Here is a 17,603-nt window from a genome sequence, read left to right as displayed (position 1 = left end):
TAAATTTTAACTTTTCAAATTTAAAAAGGCACCACTTGGAACTTGCTGTTAGTGCTGCAGTCCTTTTCTATTCGTAACTTGAGGTAAACAGACACATGTCTATTTCATTAGGGACCCTTTCCAAGTAGTCAGACACTTATAATTACATTAGGAGCCTGTCAGTGCTGAGAAAAAGTGGTTTACTTTGATGCAGCTGCATGCCCCATAGGACTACATTGTATAGGCCATACTAATTGTTCTAATTCAATTTTAGATAAATACTGGTAAATACTCAATTTACCAAAAAGACTAAAAAAGCTGGGAAAGTAATGCCCAGGTTAAAAAATCCCAAGGTTTCCTTATGAGGTGTTGAGGAGTGAAGTTTACTCACTGCACAGCACTGTACCCGCTGGCTACTCTAACATCATAATTTACATTTGTTCGGTTGAAGCTTTTTCTGTCAACATTTGCCTGCATTTACAAATCTGATGCAGTCTCATGCTGTGACATAATGCTAAGCAATGCCAATCTAATTTGTCCAGTCTAATGTCCTCTCTGGTGTGGAAGTAATCAGATTAGGGACTCCTACAGGGTAAACCAATCCAGCTGCTCACCTCTGTGATTCACACATAGTTCCCCTCAAAGGGCTAAAACAGATATTTCACTATAAGTAAATGTTTCAGATGGAGGAGATAAAATAAGATTTTTATCTCACCCTCATCTGTTTTGAAGCTGGCTCCCTCCCCTTGTTTTCTCTGTATCACTAGCCTGGGCAGTACACTTACGGCCATCATTACTCCTGATTGCTAAAAAGTAGGATTGACATCCACTGATTGATATAAATATCTTTCTATTGTGGAAGAGTGGGCTGGAGATTAGGGTTTAGGCAGGGTATCGCTATACATCTAATTGGGCTCCCACTGAGACAGTGAAGAATGGAAGCACTTTGCCAAACTTCCGATTGATTCAGACAGGACCACTACACGGTTTTAAGAGCCTTCCTGCCAGAAGGGCAATTATCAGACAGTTGGGTATGTCTTCCTTGCGCATGGTTGGTAAGTTACTAGTCACATGTAATGTAATTACTGTACGTAATTAAATTACAAAACAAATGTAATTGTAATTCGTTACGGTTTAAAATAATAATAATATTAGTTACTAATCAACATTTTGGTGATTGCAAATAGGTTACATCTGAATATTAGGATAGTATAATATGTAGGACAACATTTATTATTTTACTGTGCATCTTTTTTTCGCTGTCTAGACAGACTCCATTCATTTGGTAGTCAAATTTTGAGGGTTGCTTTTGATTTTTGGTTCTCTTAATTCATTTTGCACTGCCTTTCTTATGACAATCAAAAAGTAAACAAATGTAATTAATTACATTACTTTGATGAAGTTATTCAAATAGTTATTAGTTTCATTTGTAATCTGTAACGTATTACATTTCAAAAGTAACCCTCCCAACCCTTAACATGCCCTAAAAGAAAAGACCGTTGGGCCTTCACAGGATATAGACCAATCACTTTGGGGAAGGTGGACCAGCATTCCCAGTATGGGGCTGCTGCAGCTGCTGAAGTCCCAGTTCCTCTGTCACCTGCTCCTCTGCTACGTGTTCCTGGTCAGCGGCCTGCTGGTCAACCTGCTGCAGCTCTGCACGCTTCCCCTCTGGGCCATCAACAGACAGCTGGCCCGCAAGATCAACTGCAGACTGGGCTACTGCATCTCCAGCCGTGAGTGACTAGCTTAGCTAGCATCAGGTTTTGCCTGTTCGTTTGGCACATTTGGATAGCCTGGTGCTGTCATACCATAATACAGCTCCCTGTTTAATATGAGGTCTAGAAATGCCAGGTTAAAAGTGTACCACATGATTGTGATTAGGCTTTGGTGATGGCATTGAATTAACACACAAAATGAATTCCCTCCAAATTTTATGTCATTCTGGAAGAGATAGCGACACCATACTGTATGTGTTCTAGATTCATACCCTAGTCCGGTCCTGAATGTTTTGCTCTTTTGTTCTTGTTTTTGACAGAGATGGTGGCATTATTGGAATGGTGGTCTGGCACAGAATGCACGCTCTACACAGACCCGGAGAGCTACCCTCTGTACGGCAAAGAGAATGCCATCGTCATCCTCAACCACAACTTTGAGATTGACTTCTTATGTGGATGGACCTTCTGTGAGAGATTTGGCGTTCTTGGGGTAAGAATATTTTCAGATTTGAAACGCTGATTGCACTTGTAACCAAACTTAATATTGAAGTAATCGTTCTGTTGTGAACAGGGAATTAAGTCATTTGTGTTTGACTACAGAAAAAATTGTGTGGGTGGAACTTTCAAAACAAGTCTGGTGAGGCTGGAATTTGTAGACGAGCCCTTGGTAATCAGTGTTACGTTTTTAATCAGTTCAGGTTTAAGGTTATGGAGAATAATGTTCTCACCTTTATTGTAAAACTCTCTGTTAAAACAGTATGGAATCAGGTTTTTGAGACGAACTGATATTGAGGTATGTCATGGTCTGGACCAGTACTACATAACAGGGTGCCAGTCATAAACATTGGGATGCCATCTAAACCATGCAGACACTGTTTGATGTTTGATGCATATAGAATTATGGACGACTGCTACATAATTTTGTCGGTTCTCTATATCGTTTAATTATTTTGAAATGACCAGTTTGTAACCCCCATATTATCTCAACCACCAACATCTTGTCTTTCAGACATCAAAGGTCATGGCCAAGAAGGAGCTTGCATATGTGCCCCTGATTGGCTGGATGTGGTACTTCCAGGAGATTGTGTTCTGTAAGAGGAAGTGGGAGGAGGACCGTAGAACCGTGATCAAGAGTTTGCTCAACCTACGGGACTACCCTGAGAACTTCTGGGTGAGAGTTCACTCCTCTCGTGGCACAAAATGGCTTTATCTTGGCTTCACAAACATCTTGAGGGCTGAAGTTTTGTTTGAAATCTTCAAGGGAGATTTTCTCGTTTTAAAGCTTGATACTTACCAATAGAAAGAACCAATACAACAATGAATTGAATTCTCAAGACATAATGAGAATGTTAACGGATGAATGATGAATGAATGATGGGGTTGGTAATTTAATGTTAAATACAGTAACTGGTTAGGACTGACAAAGATATGAAGACAGTAATATGATTTATCAATACTTCAAGTACTTCAAGTACAATACTAATCCAAGTAAATGACAAACTTCTGCAATGGTATGGTTTGTAGGGACACTAGATATCTTCTGTAGAGTCACTTATAGGGTGCCTGAGGCTGTGATACATTTATCTATGATCCTGATGTAATGTGTGGCTGTTCTCTCTCTCTCTCTCTCTCTCTCTTTCTCTCCTTCTCTTCTCATCTCATCTCTTCTGTTCTCTCTATCTCTCCTCTGCTATTCTGTTCTCTCTCTCTCTTTCTCTCCTTCTCTTCTCATCTCATCTCTTCTGTTCTCTCTATCTCTCCTCTTCTATTCTGTTCTCTCTCTCTCTCTCTTTCTCTCCCTTTCTCTCCTTCACTTCTCATCTCATCTCTTCTGTCCTCTCTATCTCTCCTCTTCTATTCTCTCTCTCTCTCCTCTTCTCTTCTGTTCTCTCTCTCTCCTCTTCTATTCTGTTCTCTCTCTCTCCTCTTCTCTTCTGTTCTCTCTATCTCTCCTCTTCTCTTCTATTCTGTTCTCGCTCTCTCTCAGTTCCTGATGTTCTGTGAGGGCACACGCTTCACTGAGAAGAAGCACCAGATCAGCATGGAGGTTGCAGAGAGCAAAAGGCTGCCCAAGCTGAAGCACCACCTCCTGCCACGCACTAAGGGCTTCTGTGTCAGCGTGCAGAACCTGCGAGGAACAGGTGAGGCACCAGTGGCTGAAGGCAGTATAGGTGTGCAAGGCTTGCCATGGACAGGCAGAGGGGTCTATGCCATGTGAACTGGTTGAATGTAGTGAGAGAATGGACATTTGCTAATGCACGTTTGTGTTTCTCTTTAGTTACGGCTGTGTACGATTCTACACTTAATTTCAGAAACAACGAAACACCGACATTACGGGGAATCTTAAGTGGGAAAAAGTACTATGCTGATCTCTATGTGAGGTGAGGAATGGGGGAAAGCTAAAACATATGGGACCTCTTCATTCTTTCCCAGAGTGTATGAATAAAACTGCATTTTCCATGTTACTGTTTATCAGTGAAGGATCAAAATGCTTTCCTTACAATTTTGCCATCATCATCACATGGTAAACAAAAAGTCTTCAGTTCAGAGCAACAGCAGTTACCTTTGTGTTCACCAGTCAGTCATATGATTCTCCTACGATCTGAGGCCTCTGCTCTGTTGTAGAATTATAAACAGGCCCGCTCAAGGGGGCTATGGTATATGTGAGTAAGTGCTCTCAGGATATCTGGCAATGATGGCATTTCCATAGACAGACTTCACGACTGCCAGCAGAAATTCTCCGTTTGTGTCTTAATTGCTCAGGTCATTTCACGGAAAGGTTTGAAAAGCTTTACCTTGATGCAGTGCTCAAGGAAACAAAAGGTAAACCCGTTCAACCTTTTTTGAACCTCTTCTTCCTGTGTGCGTACGGCCCTCCTACAGGAGGATTCCTCTGGACTCAATCCCAGAGGACGAGGCTGAATGTACGGCCTGGCTTCACAAACTTTACCAAGAAAAGGTGAGACACTGGCTGTTTTAGGCCTCGGAATTGCTGACAGTTATATTTTAAGGCACAGACCAGAGTGAGTTGAGACACAAGAGTTGCTGTTGCTAATAATAATTGATCTTTCACACCATTAGTTTACTTCAAAGGTGTTGATCTTCTGTTTTTGTGATCTCTGTATTTCCTCATGAATGTTGCTAGTGCATTCATTTCATTTGACATTAAATGTGTTTCCATTGCCGGTCACACCAAGGGGGGTTTTATGCTAAAAGACCTGAACAGACTTGCTCATATGGAGTGAGCCTTTGCAGAATACCAAGAGTAAACATTCCTGACCCCCACTTCCTTCCTGTGTGGACTGTACGGACCGTGTTTATTTCAGAACAGTTCGCTTGTGTGTTTTGTGTGTGTGTGTGTGTGTGTGGACTGACTAACCTTCCTCTGACTGACCTATTTGTGCGCTTGCACTCCACCAGGACACATTTCAGGAGCAGTATGCCCAGACGGGTAGCTTCCCCGGGCCCGTGATGAGCCCGGCTCGCCGGCCGTGGGCCCTGCTCAACTGGCTCTTCTGGGCCAGTGTGCTGCTCTACCCCCTCCTCCTGCTGCTGCTCCGGCTGCTTCAGGCGGGCTCCACGCTCACGGTCGTCGGCAGCCTCACCATCTGTGTCGTAGGTGGGCATCTTCACTCAGTACACAACTCTATAGGTTGACTCCCAGGGAGCTGACATAGGCTACTGATACAAACCTTTTATAAATTGGTTGCTAAATAAAGCATCTCTTAAATGAATAAAAAAAAACGAAAGTCCTCTATTAGGTCCCCAGGAGGGTATGCAACAAAACAGGATCCGAGTTATCGTTATCAGTAAACGCAAGAGTAAAACCTGAAAGGTCACTTTCTTCATTAGTGTTCCAGATTTGGAGGAGTTCCAGGTTTAGCTCTGCAGTTATCTGACCAACTCATAGCAAGTTTGGCTTTTTGCTCATGTAGTTACATGGTAGCACGTTTCAGGTCATGTAAGGACTTATTACGAGGATTGTCCATCACTTAGATCAGTCACTTGATCAGTTAAGTGTGAAATATATTTAGATATTTCTATCTTTTGTACCATATTTATGTCTGAGGTGCATAATCTGATAATCCTTTTGCATCACAGTCTTATTTAAAGTGTTCCTTGTTTAGTATAGGATGTCAGTTGGTAATGGTTGGCATCTTCCCTGGTAGGTTCTGTGGCCGTGCGCTGGATGATTGGACAGACAGAGATCAACAGGGGATCAAGAGGGGATCAAGTTACGGGAACAAGGAAACCCAACTCAACAACAATTAAGGAGAAACGATCGCCAAGAGAAATCTCCAAAGTGCACAATGATTTAAGCTAAGAGCTTGCACACTACAACCAACTTGGCCAGCTGGCCAAAAAATATACACTTCTATGTACGCTGCTGGAAAACAAGCTGACACTGATTTGCTTAATCGGGTAAACCTGCAATGCAAAAAATTAAAAAATATACATCCAAAAAGGACCAATAAATGGCTTTTTCTTTTTTACAAAATTGTTCTTTTTATTGATATTGTTTTGTACAATGCAAACACCGTAAAAGCAGCGGAGGACCAGAAATGTTGATGCTTGTATGCGTAGGTCTGTGATGTAAAGGGGTTGAGTACAGCAGCAGGAGAAAGGGAGATCTCTCTCTCTCTCTCTCTCTCTCTCCTCTTATTTGGTTTGGGTTCGCTTCAGACACCTCTGCTCTCCAAAGCTTGCCATCATTGGCTACTTGGCAAAGCAGGGCATTGCAGCACATCCATTTTTCTTTTTATACGCTTAAATACAAATTGTTTACAGTGGGCTCTGCAGGCAAGGCAAAAAAAAAAAAAGACAATTTAAAAGAACGACGAAAAAAGTCCAATAAAAAAAAAAATCATTTTTATTTTACCTTTCGTTATTTATTTTCCTTATGTTGCAGCGGGCGGGTCTGCTTTGGGCAGGACCTGTTTCGTGACACTGTGAGCTCGTTTAGTCTCCACTGTGGTTTACAACACTGCATGTAACACCACTTTTGGGGGTGTTCAGAGCTCCTCTACTTTAACCGGTGGAGTTCTTTTTGCAGAAACTCTCCCTCCCCAGCTCACCTTACACACCTCAGTCTTTCCTCACTGAAAAAAGGAGACACCGCTTTCATCAAAGTGCCTTCAATTTTTTGATCTCGTTAAAAAGGACAGCCTACTTGCTCTCATTCCAAAACAAAACAAAAAAACAAAAAAAATCCATCACCACCAACAAGAGATGTGGCTATAATTACTTAAGCTTTACAATATTCTTTATACAAGGATCTTAGTTCATCCTTTTTTCTGACAGTATGTACAATACATATCCCTTCCCATTTTATTTCCACTGAGCCCTCTCCCACCCAGCCCACCCTCACCAAACCCTAAAAATCCTCTCCGCATCTATACATGTAAGACTTGCCCACTGGGAAGGGTTCACACCACCAGTCCATGTGTTGCACAGTGTGCCAGAGGCCTCTTTGAAATATATATAATCTTTCCTCCTCATTTGTCTTTTTCTTTTCCTCCTCTTCTTCCTCCTCCTCTCCTGTGTCTGAAGAGCACAGTTCCTTGCAGATGCCTTAGACAGTAGTGCTATACTTTGTAAACGTGAGAGACAGGCCTGGGAGAGCTCCTCGCCCCCTCTACTCCTCATCCGTGCAAACCTGCGGAGACAGAAGGTAGACAGGCTGGTGATTACAGGGCTCTGCTCCCACTCACACACTCATCTATTCACACAGATCGAATCACACGGGAGTGGCCATGTGACCAAACGCAGATGGACACAAACGTTACATTAATCGAGGACGTACAGCAACGTAAACGTTTGACAAATTGCTGGTGTGAGAGCTAAAGCATTATGCACAAAGTCTCCATTCATATGGGTGGAGTTCCTTTACTACAAGGTTGGGACTGGACTGGGCTGTGACTGCCAGAAATGTACACATCAGGCTTTTGTTACTTTTATCTTAAAGGGTGTACAGCTTACCAAACATGTCAGCTTGTGTGGCAAACTTACCACACACACACACACACACACACACACACACAGATACACAAGGGGGTGATACATATCCAGTGATGCCAACTCGTACGAATTGATCCGTACTAATACGAAAATGTGGTGGAAATACGGCGATACGAATATAATGACTCATTCATACGAATTTAGGGTCAACTTGCAATATTATTTATTGAATAGAATATTTGCGGTAACTCGAGAAATAAGCAAAAATGTGTCATGATTTGGCCTCCTGCTTACTAACGCGGAGGGCGCCATTTTTGTTTAAATTGAACGACGTGATACGTTTGTGCTGATTGGTCGATATTATAGCTGCAGCGACATGGAAACCAATAGGGGAGTTTGGTTCATTGTTATCTATTTAAGTGCGCACAGGCGATTGGGAATGTGTTTTATCGTTTTGAAGACTATTTACTTTTGACGTTGATGGATAAAGTTACCTTGTTGCATCTGCTCTTATTTTACAAATGGCCGTCACCAACATATTTGGGTACGTTTCTGCGATGTTTTCTTTTTTAATCAACTACTGCTCAGTAATATGGAACCCCAATCATTAAACTAATGATCAAGAATAAAACTTTCTTGACTCGAGCGATATATATTTTTCTAATACAAATACGAATGGTTAACGCAGAATTTCCATTCGAATAGAGGTATATTTCTGTCAAAAGAGTGAGCTAAATGAACAGACAAAAGACTGAAGTAGGAACAGACCGCATTTGTAGTTATTCCAGTGGCAAAAAACTGACACGAGCACCGCTGTCACTGCTCTTCTGGTCGTTGTCGAGCAGTACTTTCGCGGTCACGGTATTCCATCTAATCGAGCTCCTTTCTTACTTCGCTCAATTTGCCTTACTGAGTCTTTTCATTTAGCACAATCTTTCTGTTGTGGACGAACAAGTTCAAATTTTTTTCTCATTTCAAGTTTTTAAATATAGCATGCAAACTTTATAATCTAAAAAAATGGCTGGGAACAATAGAAGAAGCCATTTCCTAGGAAACAGACTTTCTCCAAGAGTTAAACCAAAGAATACACTTATATTAGTTAAAGTCCTGTGTCTACCAGTCATGCCTTTTGCACTATACAGTATTTCGGTCCACATTTCATTGCCCACAGTGGACTCTATGATGTTAAGACACACATGTCTTCCATTAAACAAAAAACAGCCAGCACCAAAGTCCAAGGGAATAAGAGTCTGCTGTCAATGGGTTTTGAGAACCAGTCCAGTGGCATGACCCTGACTGAGAAGGTCACCTGTTCAGCCTTGATTTGATTTTATAAGGGTTGCATTTTGTGTACAGAAGCTTATAAAATATGAGATACTTCCACCACATTATAAAAAGTTTGCCAAAATACACTATGACACAGCCAAATTCACGTGATGAAGACAAGACGCCTTCTCAAAAAGTGATCTTAAAGACTACAAATAAGTCTACATTTGTAGGCTGAATGCCAAAATATTGTTTCTTTTACAAGTACATATCAAACTTTTGCACGTGGAACCCATTACCGCAGTACAGATTTCACTTAAGGAAAAATACTAATTTAGTGGGGAAAATACTAATTTTGGAACCATTGAGTACAGATTGGCACACCACAATGTTGGCAATACTGCATATCCATATGTTTCAAGCTGTTCAGGTTTTTCTTATAGCTGTATAGCTCTGATTACTTGTGTGTTGGTGAGCTGTTTGCTGTCTGTACCTTGACAAAGGGGTGGTCCAGCAGTGCGCTGGCAGTCCATCTGCGTTTGGGCTCGCTCTCCAGGCAGTGGGCCAGGAAGTCCTTCCCCTCGGTGCTAAGCTTCTCTGGGATGGGCGGCTTGTGGCCCATGCCCACCTTGTACATGATCTGGAAGTTGTGCTCGTACTCGTGCCATGGCCTCTGCATCGTCAAATAGAAACACAACGGCATTAAGACAAAAACTAAAAAAGATGTCTCATGTTACAAAACGTTTCGAGTTAAAACTCACACATCCTGTTAAACACGTCTATATATGTTCAGTGGCAGGTAGGACGTTTTTTGTGGGCCAAAAGTAGTCCTACCTTTCCTGTCACCATCTCTATGAGCACGCATCCAAGGCTCCATATGTCTGCGGCTCGCCCGTGACCTTCGCCCTTTGCCCTGGTGATGACCTCAGGTGCCATGTACGCTAAGGAGTGAGAGAGAGAGAGAAGGCGACAGTTAGTAAACAAAAACCAAAACAAAGCAAACTGACTGGAAGAATGTCCATGTCTGAGCTTAAGCCTGCTATGTGAGTTTTAAAGGTTTCCACACTGACTCATGAGGGAGAACAATGGAGCTCAACAGTGGACAAACAAAAGGTGTCTACACCGGTGACCAGTAACATTCAAATGAGTCGTAGCCGAAGCCAGCTAGCCCAACTGTTGATTTGCATTTGAGGCCCTTATGACTGTGATAGGTGCAGGTAGTAATAAAATACTGAGGAAGCCAAAGGTTACTGTGGCTGCAAAAATTGCTTCCCTAAATAGTTCATCATAATCAAGCCCAGCCCATTCCTTCCCATTAAGCTCAATGGCGCCATCTTGTGTCCACAGGTCTGCACAGTGAGTCTCACCTGCAGTTCCCAGAGTGCTGTTCACCTCCCCAGGCATGGTCTGGGCGTTGTTCTTCAGCTTCACCGAGCAGCCAAAGTCTCCCAGCTTGATCAGTCCAGATGACGTGAGGAAGATGTTGGCCCCTGAGAGAAAGAATTGGATAAGTAAGTAAGTAAGTAAGACTTTATTTATATAGCACATTTCGTACAGGAGTTGCAATTCAAAGTGCTTTACATAAAATCAATAAGAGCAAGCAGCAGGAGCAATAAAATATTGGTCAACATCGTATCAGAACCTGATGTTCCGATAGGCTTAAAATATTAAAATCATAATAAAAGTAATAAAACCCTTCTGCCTGGTATTTAATAATCAGAGCTATACAGCTATAAGGATAATGATCGACCCTGTCCATACACAGGGACTCACCATACAGCAGCTCAAAGGGCTTGTCTAAGGCAACTAGAGGGGATCACTCGTTTACACAGTCAGGGCCACACAGGCCGTGTTTAGTCTGCCTTGTTTTCTTTAACAATAGGTGGAGAATACGGACAAGCGCTTCATTCAACAGATCTCCTAGTTACGCCTGGCTGGTCGCTCCGTCGCCTGTCTTCCACCGCGTCAGAGCGTCCGTGTGAGCGCTCAGCCTGACGGGGAGCAGCAGCCCCACTCACCCTTGATGTCCCGGTGCACGATGCCGTGCTCGTGCAGCACGTTGATGGCCGTGGTGATCTGCTTGCTGTAGAGACGGATGACGTGCTCCTGCAGACCCAGCCGCGACACCTCCTCCAGCGTGCCCTCGTCACAGTACTCCATGAAGATGTACATCTCCTCCTGCAGGGGAAAGGAAGGCCAGGAGAGGAGAAGAGAAGCTTAGGACCCAGTAGTGGGAATCATGTGAAACATCCACTTTCAAAGGTCCTTTGACATGATCTGAAGGTCAAAGTTACAGAACACTTCAAATATACAACTGAACAATTTCATGGATTGCCCTGACAACAGAGATGGATGATTTTCAAGAGGACTTGAGAATTGAAGGACATTAAAATCATAGATAAAAAAAAAAGAGGTAGGTGTTTTAATTTTTTTCAACATTTTTTTTTTTCAGATTCTGTGTTTTCTGTGCCTGGGACTGAGACGTGCATCCAAGCTGCCCTCAACCAGCTCCCCCCCTTCCCCCTACCATCACGGCTAAACAGGTCACAGGAGAGCTGAGGAGACTGCGCCCCAGGAAGGCAGCTGGCCCGGATGGAGTCTGTCCAAGACTTCTCAAGGCATGCGCTGTGGAACTGGGTGAGCCTCTGCAGCATCTCTTCAACCTGAGCCTCCAACAGGGGAAGGTCCCTGCTCTGTGGAAAAAATCCTGCCTCATCCCTGTTCCAAAGAAGCCACACCCCAGGGAGCTGAATGACTACAGGCCAGTCGCCCTAACATCTCACATCTGCAAGACAATGGAAAGACTGCTACGGCACATCATCAGACCCCAGGTACGCCATGCACTCGACCCACTGCAGTTTGCCTACCAGGAGAAGGTGGGCGTGGAAGATGCCATCATCTACCTTATGCACAGAGCACACACTCATCTGGACAAGGGGAAGGGTGCTGTGGAATCATGTTCTTTGATTTCTCCAGTGCCTTCAACACCATCCAGCCCCTCTGTCTGAGTGACAAGCTTGTGCAGATGGGTGTGAACGCCCACCTTGTATCCTGGGTCACAGACTACCTGACGGAGAGGCCGCAGTTTGTCAGGCTGAAAGACTGCGTATCTGAGACTGTGTTGTGCAGCACCGGCGCTCCACAGGGGACTGTACTCTCACCAGTGCTGTTCACCCTGTACACATCAGACTTCACTTACAACACAGAGTCGTGCCACATCCAGAAGTTCTCTGATGACTCTGCTGTTGTAGGATGTATCAGGGATGGACAGGAGGGTGAGTACAGGAGCCTGGTGGACAACTTTGTGCAGTGGTGTAGGAATAACCACCTGCAGCTGAACACCTCCAAGACCAAGGAGATGGTGGTAGACTTTAGGAGGTCTCAGCCTCCTCTGCTACCAATCTCCATAGAGGGTGTCAGTGTGGAGGTGGTCAGCACCTACAAGTACTTAGGTGTTCACCTGGACAATAAACTGGACTGGTCAGCTAACATAGATGCCATCTACAAGAAGGGCCAAAGCCGACTCTACTTCTTGAGGAGGCTGAGGTCCTTCAATGTCTGCAACAAACTCCTGCGTATGTTATATCAGTCTGTTGTTGCCAGCGTCCTTTTCTATGCTGTGGTGTGCTGGGGAGGCAGCACAAAGAAGAGGGATGCTGGGCGACTTGACAGGCTGGTGAGAAAGGCAGGAGCTGTTGTTGGCACCGATCTGGACTGCATAACAACAGTGGCGGAGAGTAGGACCCTGAGCAGGCTGCTAACAATCATGGACAATGACCACCACCCACTGTACAACACTTTTAATGGTCAGAGGAGCATCTTCAGTGGCAGACTCCTGTCACTGTCATGCTCATCAGACAGGCTGAGGAAGTCCTTTGTCCCCAGGGCCATTCAGCTCTATAACGCCACACAGAAGGGGAGGGGGAGGGAGATGGACTTCTCTGCATGAGTCTACCTCAGTCTGCCCTCCTCTTCTCCTCACACCTTAGTCCATCCCACTGCCCATCCTTTTTCCTTCCTTTTTCTACATTTTTCTACTTTTTTTACTGGCTACACTAGCCCCTTGGACTGCCTTTCCTTTATTTAAGTATTTATATCACTGAACACTATCCCCACACACACAAGCACAGGACTCTTTGCACTATCCACACATGCACAGGAACACTTTTGCACTACTTTCCACTACTTACAGCCCTGTCACATGTAAAGCACATTGTTATATGTATATGTTATATGTAAACACCCCACCCCCATGTGTACATGTTCTCCCTATGTGTATCGTTTTTGTATTTATTGTGATTTTTGTATTTATTGTTATTCATGTTTGTTTGTAAGTGTAAGCTACTGGATGACCTTAATTTCCCTCGGGATCAATAAAGTATCCATCTATCTATCTATCTATCACTGCAGTGTTCCCTGGCAGGCTGTGATAACATTCTGAAATGAGCTTGACATAGTTCTTACCCGGTGAAGCTCCACTCCAAAGTAGCGCACGAGGTTTGGGTGTTTGAGGCCCTCAAAGATCTTCAGCTCGTCTGCGGTCTCTTTTATCGTTTTATGGTCATTAGGCTGGAAGCGGATCTGCAAGACAAAGACATAATCCTCATTAGGTAACACAATCTTCATTAGGTAACACAATCCTACCCTTTAAGTAACAAGAGGAGTGTCTATATAAACCAGCGATCGAACGCAAAATGTAAATCTAATAGGCCTCAAACTGAAACCAAACTGGAGGGAATAGAGCACACTTTCTCAGAGTGACTTGCATCTGACATTCCCCTTATGGGGTTGGTTTAACGACCCTGGACATACCTCTTTCATGGCCATCAGTTCTCCACTGTCCACGTTGATACAGGTGTACACTTTCCCATACTGCCCCTCACCTACAAACAAGAACCGTGGAAAAAGTTGAGAGGCTGGAAAAAGATGCACTTCACATGTGCTATGCAACAAAATACCAATTTCAACGACAATCCCTTGTAACTTAAGAGAGGGATCTTACGGTCTTACTCAGTTAAAAAGATAAGATTTGCCTTTGATAACACCTTTACAACACAGCATGAAACAAAAAATGTGTTGTTGGTTTCGAGACTAGTGTTTGATGGAAACGTACCGATTTTGTTTCCTCTCTGCCACTTGAAGGTGACCTTGCGCAGGCCGACGTGCATGACATTGTCGTAGGTCTTGGGGGTGTGGCACACTTGGCCGATGATATTGCGTAGCTTCATCTCGGCGTATCGCTTATCCTCCAGCACACGGATGGAGCGACGCACCGCTTCCATGGGGCACTGGCGTGCCGCAGAGTCTAAGGGGGTCCAGTGAGGACAAACAGAACAAGGGGGGGACGGGAGAATGCAAAGCAAAGGATGAGTAGTCTGTGTTTATACCTGTTGTGATTTCACCTCATCAAACGACCACATTAGTTTACTTGCAGTGGAATCCATTTGACAACAGATAAAACTCTTAGGTCTTAAACCAAATACCAGTATGGACACTGGACACTTACTGTTCCTTAATGTGTTGGGGTCATATAATTTGTAACTACTCCAACCACTAGTGGCTGCTGTTAAGCCCATTCTAACTATAACCACAAAAATCTCTACTGTATACTCCACTTGCAGGGTTAGAATGCAGACAAACCATTACATGACAGAACCCACTAGGCCAAATGGATGTCCAACTAATGCATGTTATTGCCAGGTTGTGTACTGAGTAAGACCGGGGATCAGACTCACTCTTTGATTGGCTGATGAAGTTGCGGAGCTCCCAGCTGCGGCGCACTGTGGAAGCGGCGTCTGGCTTTGGGTACGAGGGCTCTGCAAGGGCAACAACAGCAGGCATCACTTCACAGCCTCAACATGGACCACCAACAAATGAAGCCCCACAACGTGTGTGCTAAGTACGTTGCATAATTGCAGAGTCTTTCATTTTGGTAACTTCAGCTGAGGGTATACGAATATCTTCAAAATGTGCATCATGTACTAAGAACCCAATTGACCCTTCCGCGACCACTCCCCAAAGCAGTAACTGATCAATCATAGCATAGCAACGGTTACTAAGCTCGGGACCTCAGTCAAGCGAGCCATTTTGATGAATGGAAGTCAATGAGAGAGACGTCTGCTCGAGAAGAGAAAATGAAACGTTGCGCTTATGGAGTGTGTAATTCTGACAGCCGATATCCAAAAAGGCTGGAGGGAGGGGTAAAATTTTATCCCTTCCCGAAACCCAAGACCCAGAGAGAGAAATGCCTGCCGTGGATTAAACAATGTTGACGACCCCCCCCATCAGCTGAATGTCAGCAACGTAAACAGAAGCACCTACGTTTGTTCCAAGAAGCTATGTCGCTCAAATCTGCCCACTGCATCGAAAACGTGAGAAAACCCTTGCTTAAAATACGATTCAGTTTTACCACCTTACAAGTTTGCGTAGCGGCGACTGTGTAGATATTAGAACACATAAACATAGCTGGAATGAGCCTGTTAGCCTTAGCATTTGTCTGTCTACAAACACGGCATATAATGTCGTGGTTGTAGCCTATATAAGCATATTGCAGACCCTTTTGCCTGCTTCGATCTGAGATCTTGCCGTTTTTCCAAAAAATGCTTGTGATTTCTTTGGGTAGGGCTGAAATTGACACGGTTGAAAACATGTTGCCACGCCATTCATACCAATGCTGAGAACCTGGGAAACGTGAATGCTTGACTGATATAGCAAGCGTTGCTAAGGGGGGCGGAGTTTGCGGAAGGGTCCATTGTATCCTTGGAAACAAAAACACACACAAAAGACTCTTTTGGTCGAATTGCCCCCAAAACACAGAAACAGACACTTACCTTCCCTCTCTTCCGTAGGGCTTGAGTGGCGACTGAGGGATTTGAACGCGTTTGCAACAGACGACAGGCGCTCGTTTTCAAGGACACCGGATACTCTACAGGAGTGAAGCCAAACATACAGTCACACACTCAAACAAGAACTGGGAACTATTTGGAGTCCCATCCCTCATCAGCCATAATGACATATTAGCAATCAGAACAGCTACACATGCCACCAGCGGTACTTGATAATCACCTCATCGCAATCATCATTTTTAGGTAGGCTCGTTAAATCCAACCAACAACCATGGCTAGAAATGTATATAAAGAGAGGAAAGAAAAATGTCCTATGGGGATTTGAATTACTGCACAGAGGCTCAAAATAACACTTAAAAGTGTTAGAACAGCAAGTCTAGCCGTGCAAGCATCCCTCACAGTTTTTTTTTAAGCGGATATGTAGCTTTAGCCATTCGACATCGGTGTCAAAATTCCAAAAAAACACAAAACAAATGAAATCCAGACATCCAGCGCATGTAAATACAATACTGCTACTCCTGCAAAGTGGTTACAACTGGTTGGCATAAAAAGCACAAGGCAGGGTCATCTACGAGTCACACCACAGCATCGGTTAAGCACTCAGCACACCCAGTGACAGCAGTGAGGGGAGCAGCGGGCATGCTTTCATTTGAGGCGAAAGAGAGAGACAGAGAGAGATGGGGAAAGAAAGAAAATGCGAAAGTGAGAGGAACAAGGCACAGCACTCTAAGAGCATTACTATTTCATACTCTACACACACCATTACGAGGTGAGGGGGTTACACTGTCATTGTCAGCATGGTGAGTCATTAGAAAGGGCAAAAATCAAAACACGGGTGACTCATGCGTCTGACTCATGCAGCCTTTCACACCGGAGACGGTCCTCTCACGTGGGCACTCCTGCCGGAGGTAGAGACTCACGCGGCGCTCTGCTCTGAGACACGGTGGGTAAACTGCTGCAAAGGTAACTCAGGGCTACAGAGCCAAAATGGGACCGCGCAGGATGCTCTGGTGCCAATAGGAATTTAGTGGGCATGCAAAACATGCGTCCTTGGCTATTAAGACGCTCTCATTTGCATGTCAAAGGGACCTAGGGCTGGCCAGCTCTTCACAAAGCATTTGCTCAAAAGTGTGAAAGAATCCAAATAATAAACCTGCAACCTAACAGTCTCTGGTTGGAGGATATGAAAGCTGCAATTTGGAAGCACTGGGTCCCCTTTAATTGGGGTGGGGCGTCTGAGACCCAAGGACTGAATTACGGGGAGGACTACCTGATCTCATTGGGGACGCTGCCGGGGGCTTTGGTGTGGCTGAGGTCCCCCTGAGGGGGGCCGGTGGGGATGGGCCGGGGGCCCGCGGGGAAGAGCTGAGTCCGCAGGTCACAGGGCAGACTCCTAGAGCTGGGGTGGAGAAACACACTGAACGAACGGGCCTCAGGCAAGTTTAAGGGACAGAAAGGTGCCTCTGGACCAGGGGCGATGTGTGTGTGTGTGTGTGTGTGTGTGTGTGTGCGCGCATGCATACAAGTGATTTTATTGGGGATTTAATTAATACATGTCTACTGTGTGTGAGTTTTGTGTGAGCTATGCAAGTGTCAGTGAGATTGTGTTACTTTGAGGACACAAATACACACACATACACACAAGTACATGTACACAGACATTTTAAAAGCCACCATGATAGAAACCTAATGAAAGCAGTGATACACATTTAGGATAAGCAAGGAGAGCAAGGCAGTGCGTTATTAAAGGCAATAAACAACAGGTAAGACGAACACCTCCCACAGGTGCCAATGCTACATGTTGTAACTAACACTCAAGCATTAAGCACGCACCAGA

At 44.3% G+C, this 17,603-nt stretch overlaps 2 protein-coding genes across 3 annotated transcripts in view; one reads left to right on the top strand and one right to left on the bottom strand.

The window, feature by feature from the left end:
* Window positions 1-1,495: 1,495 nt before the first annotated feature.
* On the top strand, window positions 1,496-5,969 carry agpat4 (1-acylglycerol-3-phosphate O-acyltransferase 4 (lysophosphatidic acid acyltransferase, delta); the record flags this gene model as incomplete). The annotated part of the gene is given in 9 exon segments (XM_080849276.1): window positions 1,496-1,715; window positions 2,018-2,187; window positions 2,707-2,868; window positions 3,685-3,838; window positions 3,976-4,078; window positions 4,581-4,656; window positions 5,118-5,316; window positions 5,867-5,919; window positions 5,922-5,969. Coding segments are annotated over 9 exon segments (1,143 nt in total). The 5' UTR covers window positions 1,496-1,537.
* Window positions 5,970-7,086: 1,117 nt separating this feature from the next.
* map3k4 (mitogen-activated protein kinase kinase kinase 4) overlaps window positions 7,087-17,603 on the bottom strand; it is a 31,605-nt gene continuing 21,088 nt past the window's right edge. For both annotated transcript variants that reach the window (XM_080849308.1, XM_080849309.1), the window contains exons 17-27: window positions 17,037-17,165; window positions 15,752-15,846; window positions 14,657-14,737; window positions 14,035-14,226; window positions 13,734-13,804; window positions 13,386-13,502; window positions 10,940-11,099; window positions 10,289-10,411; window positions 9,756-9,862; window positions 9,415-9,594; window positions 7,087-7,353 (exon numbers count right to left, since the gene is read on the bottom strand). In XM_080849308.1, the coding sequence (XP_080705434.1) occupies window positions 7,333-7,353; window positions 9,415-9,594; window positions 9,756-9,862; window positions 10,289-10,411; window positions 10,940-11,099; window positions 13,386-13,502; window positions 13,734-13,804; window positions 14,035-14,226; window positions 14,657-14,737; window positions 15,752-15,846; window positions 17,037-17,165 (1,276 nt within the window). In that variant the 3' untranslated portion in view covers window positions 7,087-7,332. The remainder of the gene's footprint in view (window positions 7,354-9,414; window positions 9,595-9,755; window positions 9,863-10,288; window positions 10,412-10,939; window positions 11,100-13,385; window positions 13,503-13,733; window positions 13,805-14,034; window positions 14,227-14,656; window positions 14,738-15,751; window positions 15,847-17,036; window positions 17,166-17,603) is intronic.

This window comes from Sprattus sprattus, assembly GCF_963457725.1.
Source record: "Sprattus sprattus genome assembly, chromosome: 12".
Lineage (NCBI taxonomy): Eukaryota > Metazoa > Chordata > Actinopteri > Clupeiformes > Clupeidae > Sprattus > Sprattus sprattus.
Note: the sequence above shows the minus strand (reverse complement) of the source record. Positions and strands in the feature narration are given on the sequence as shown.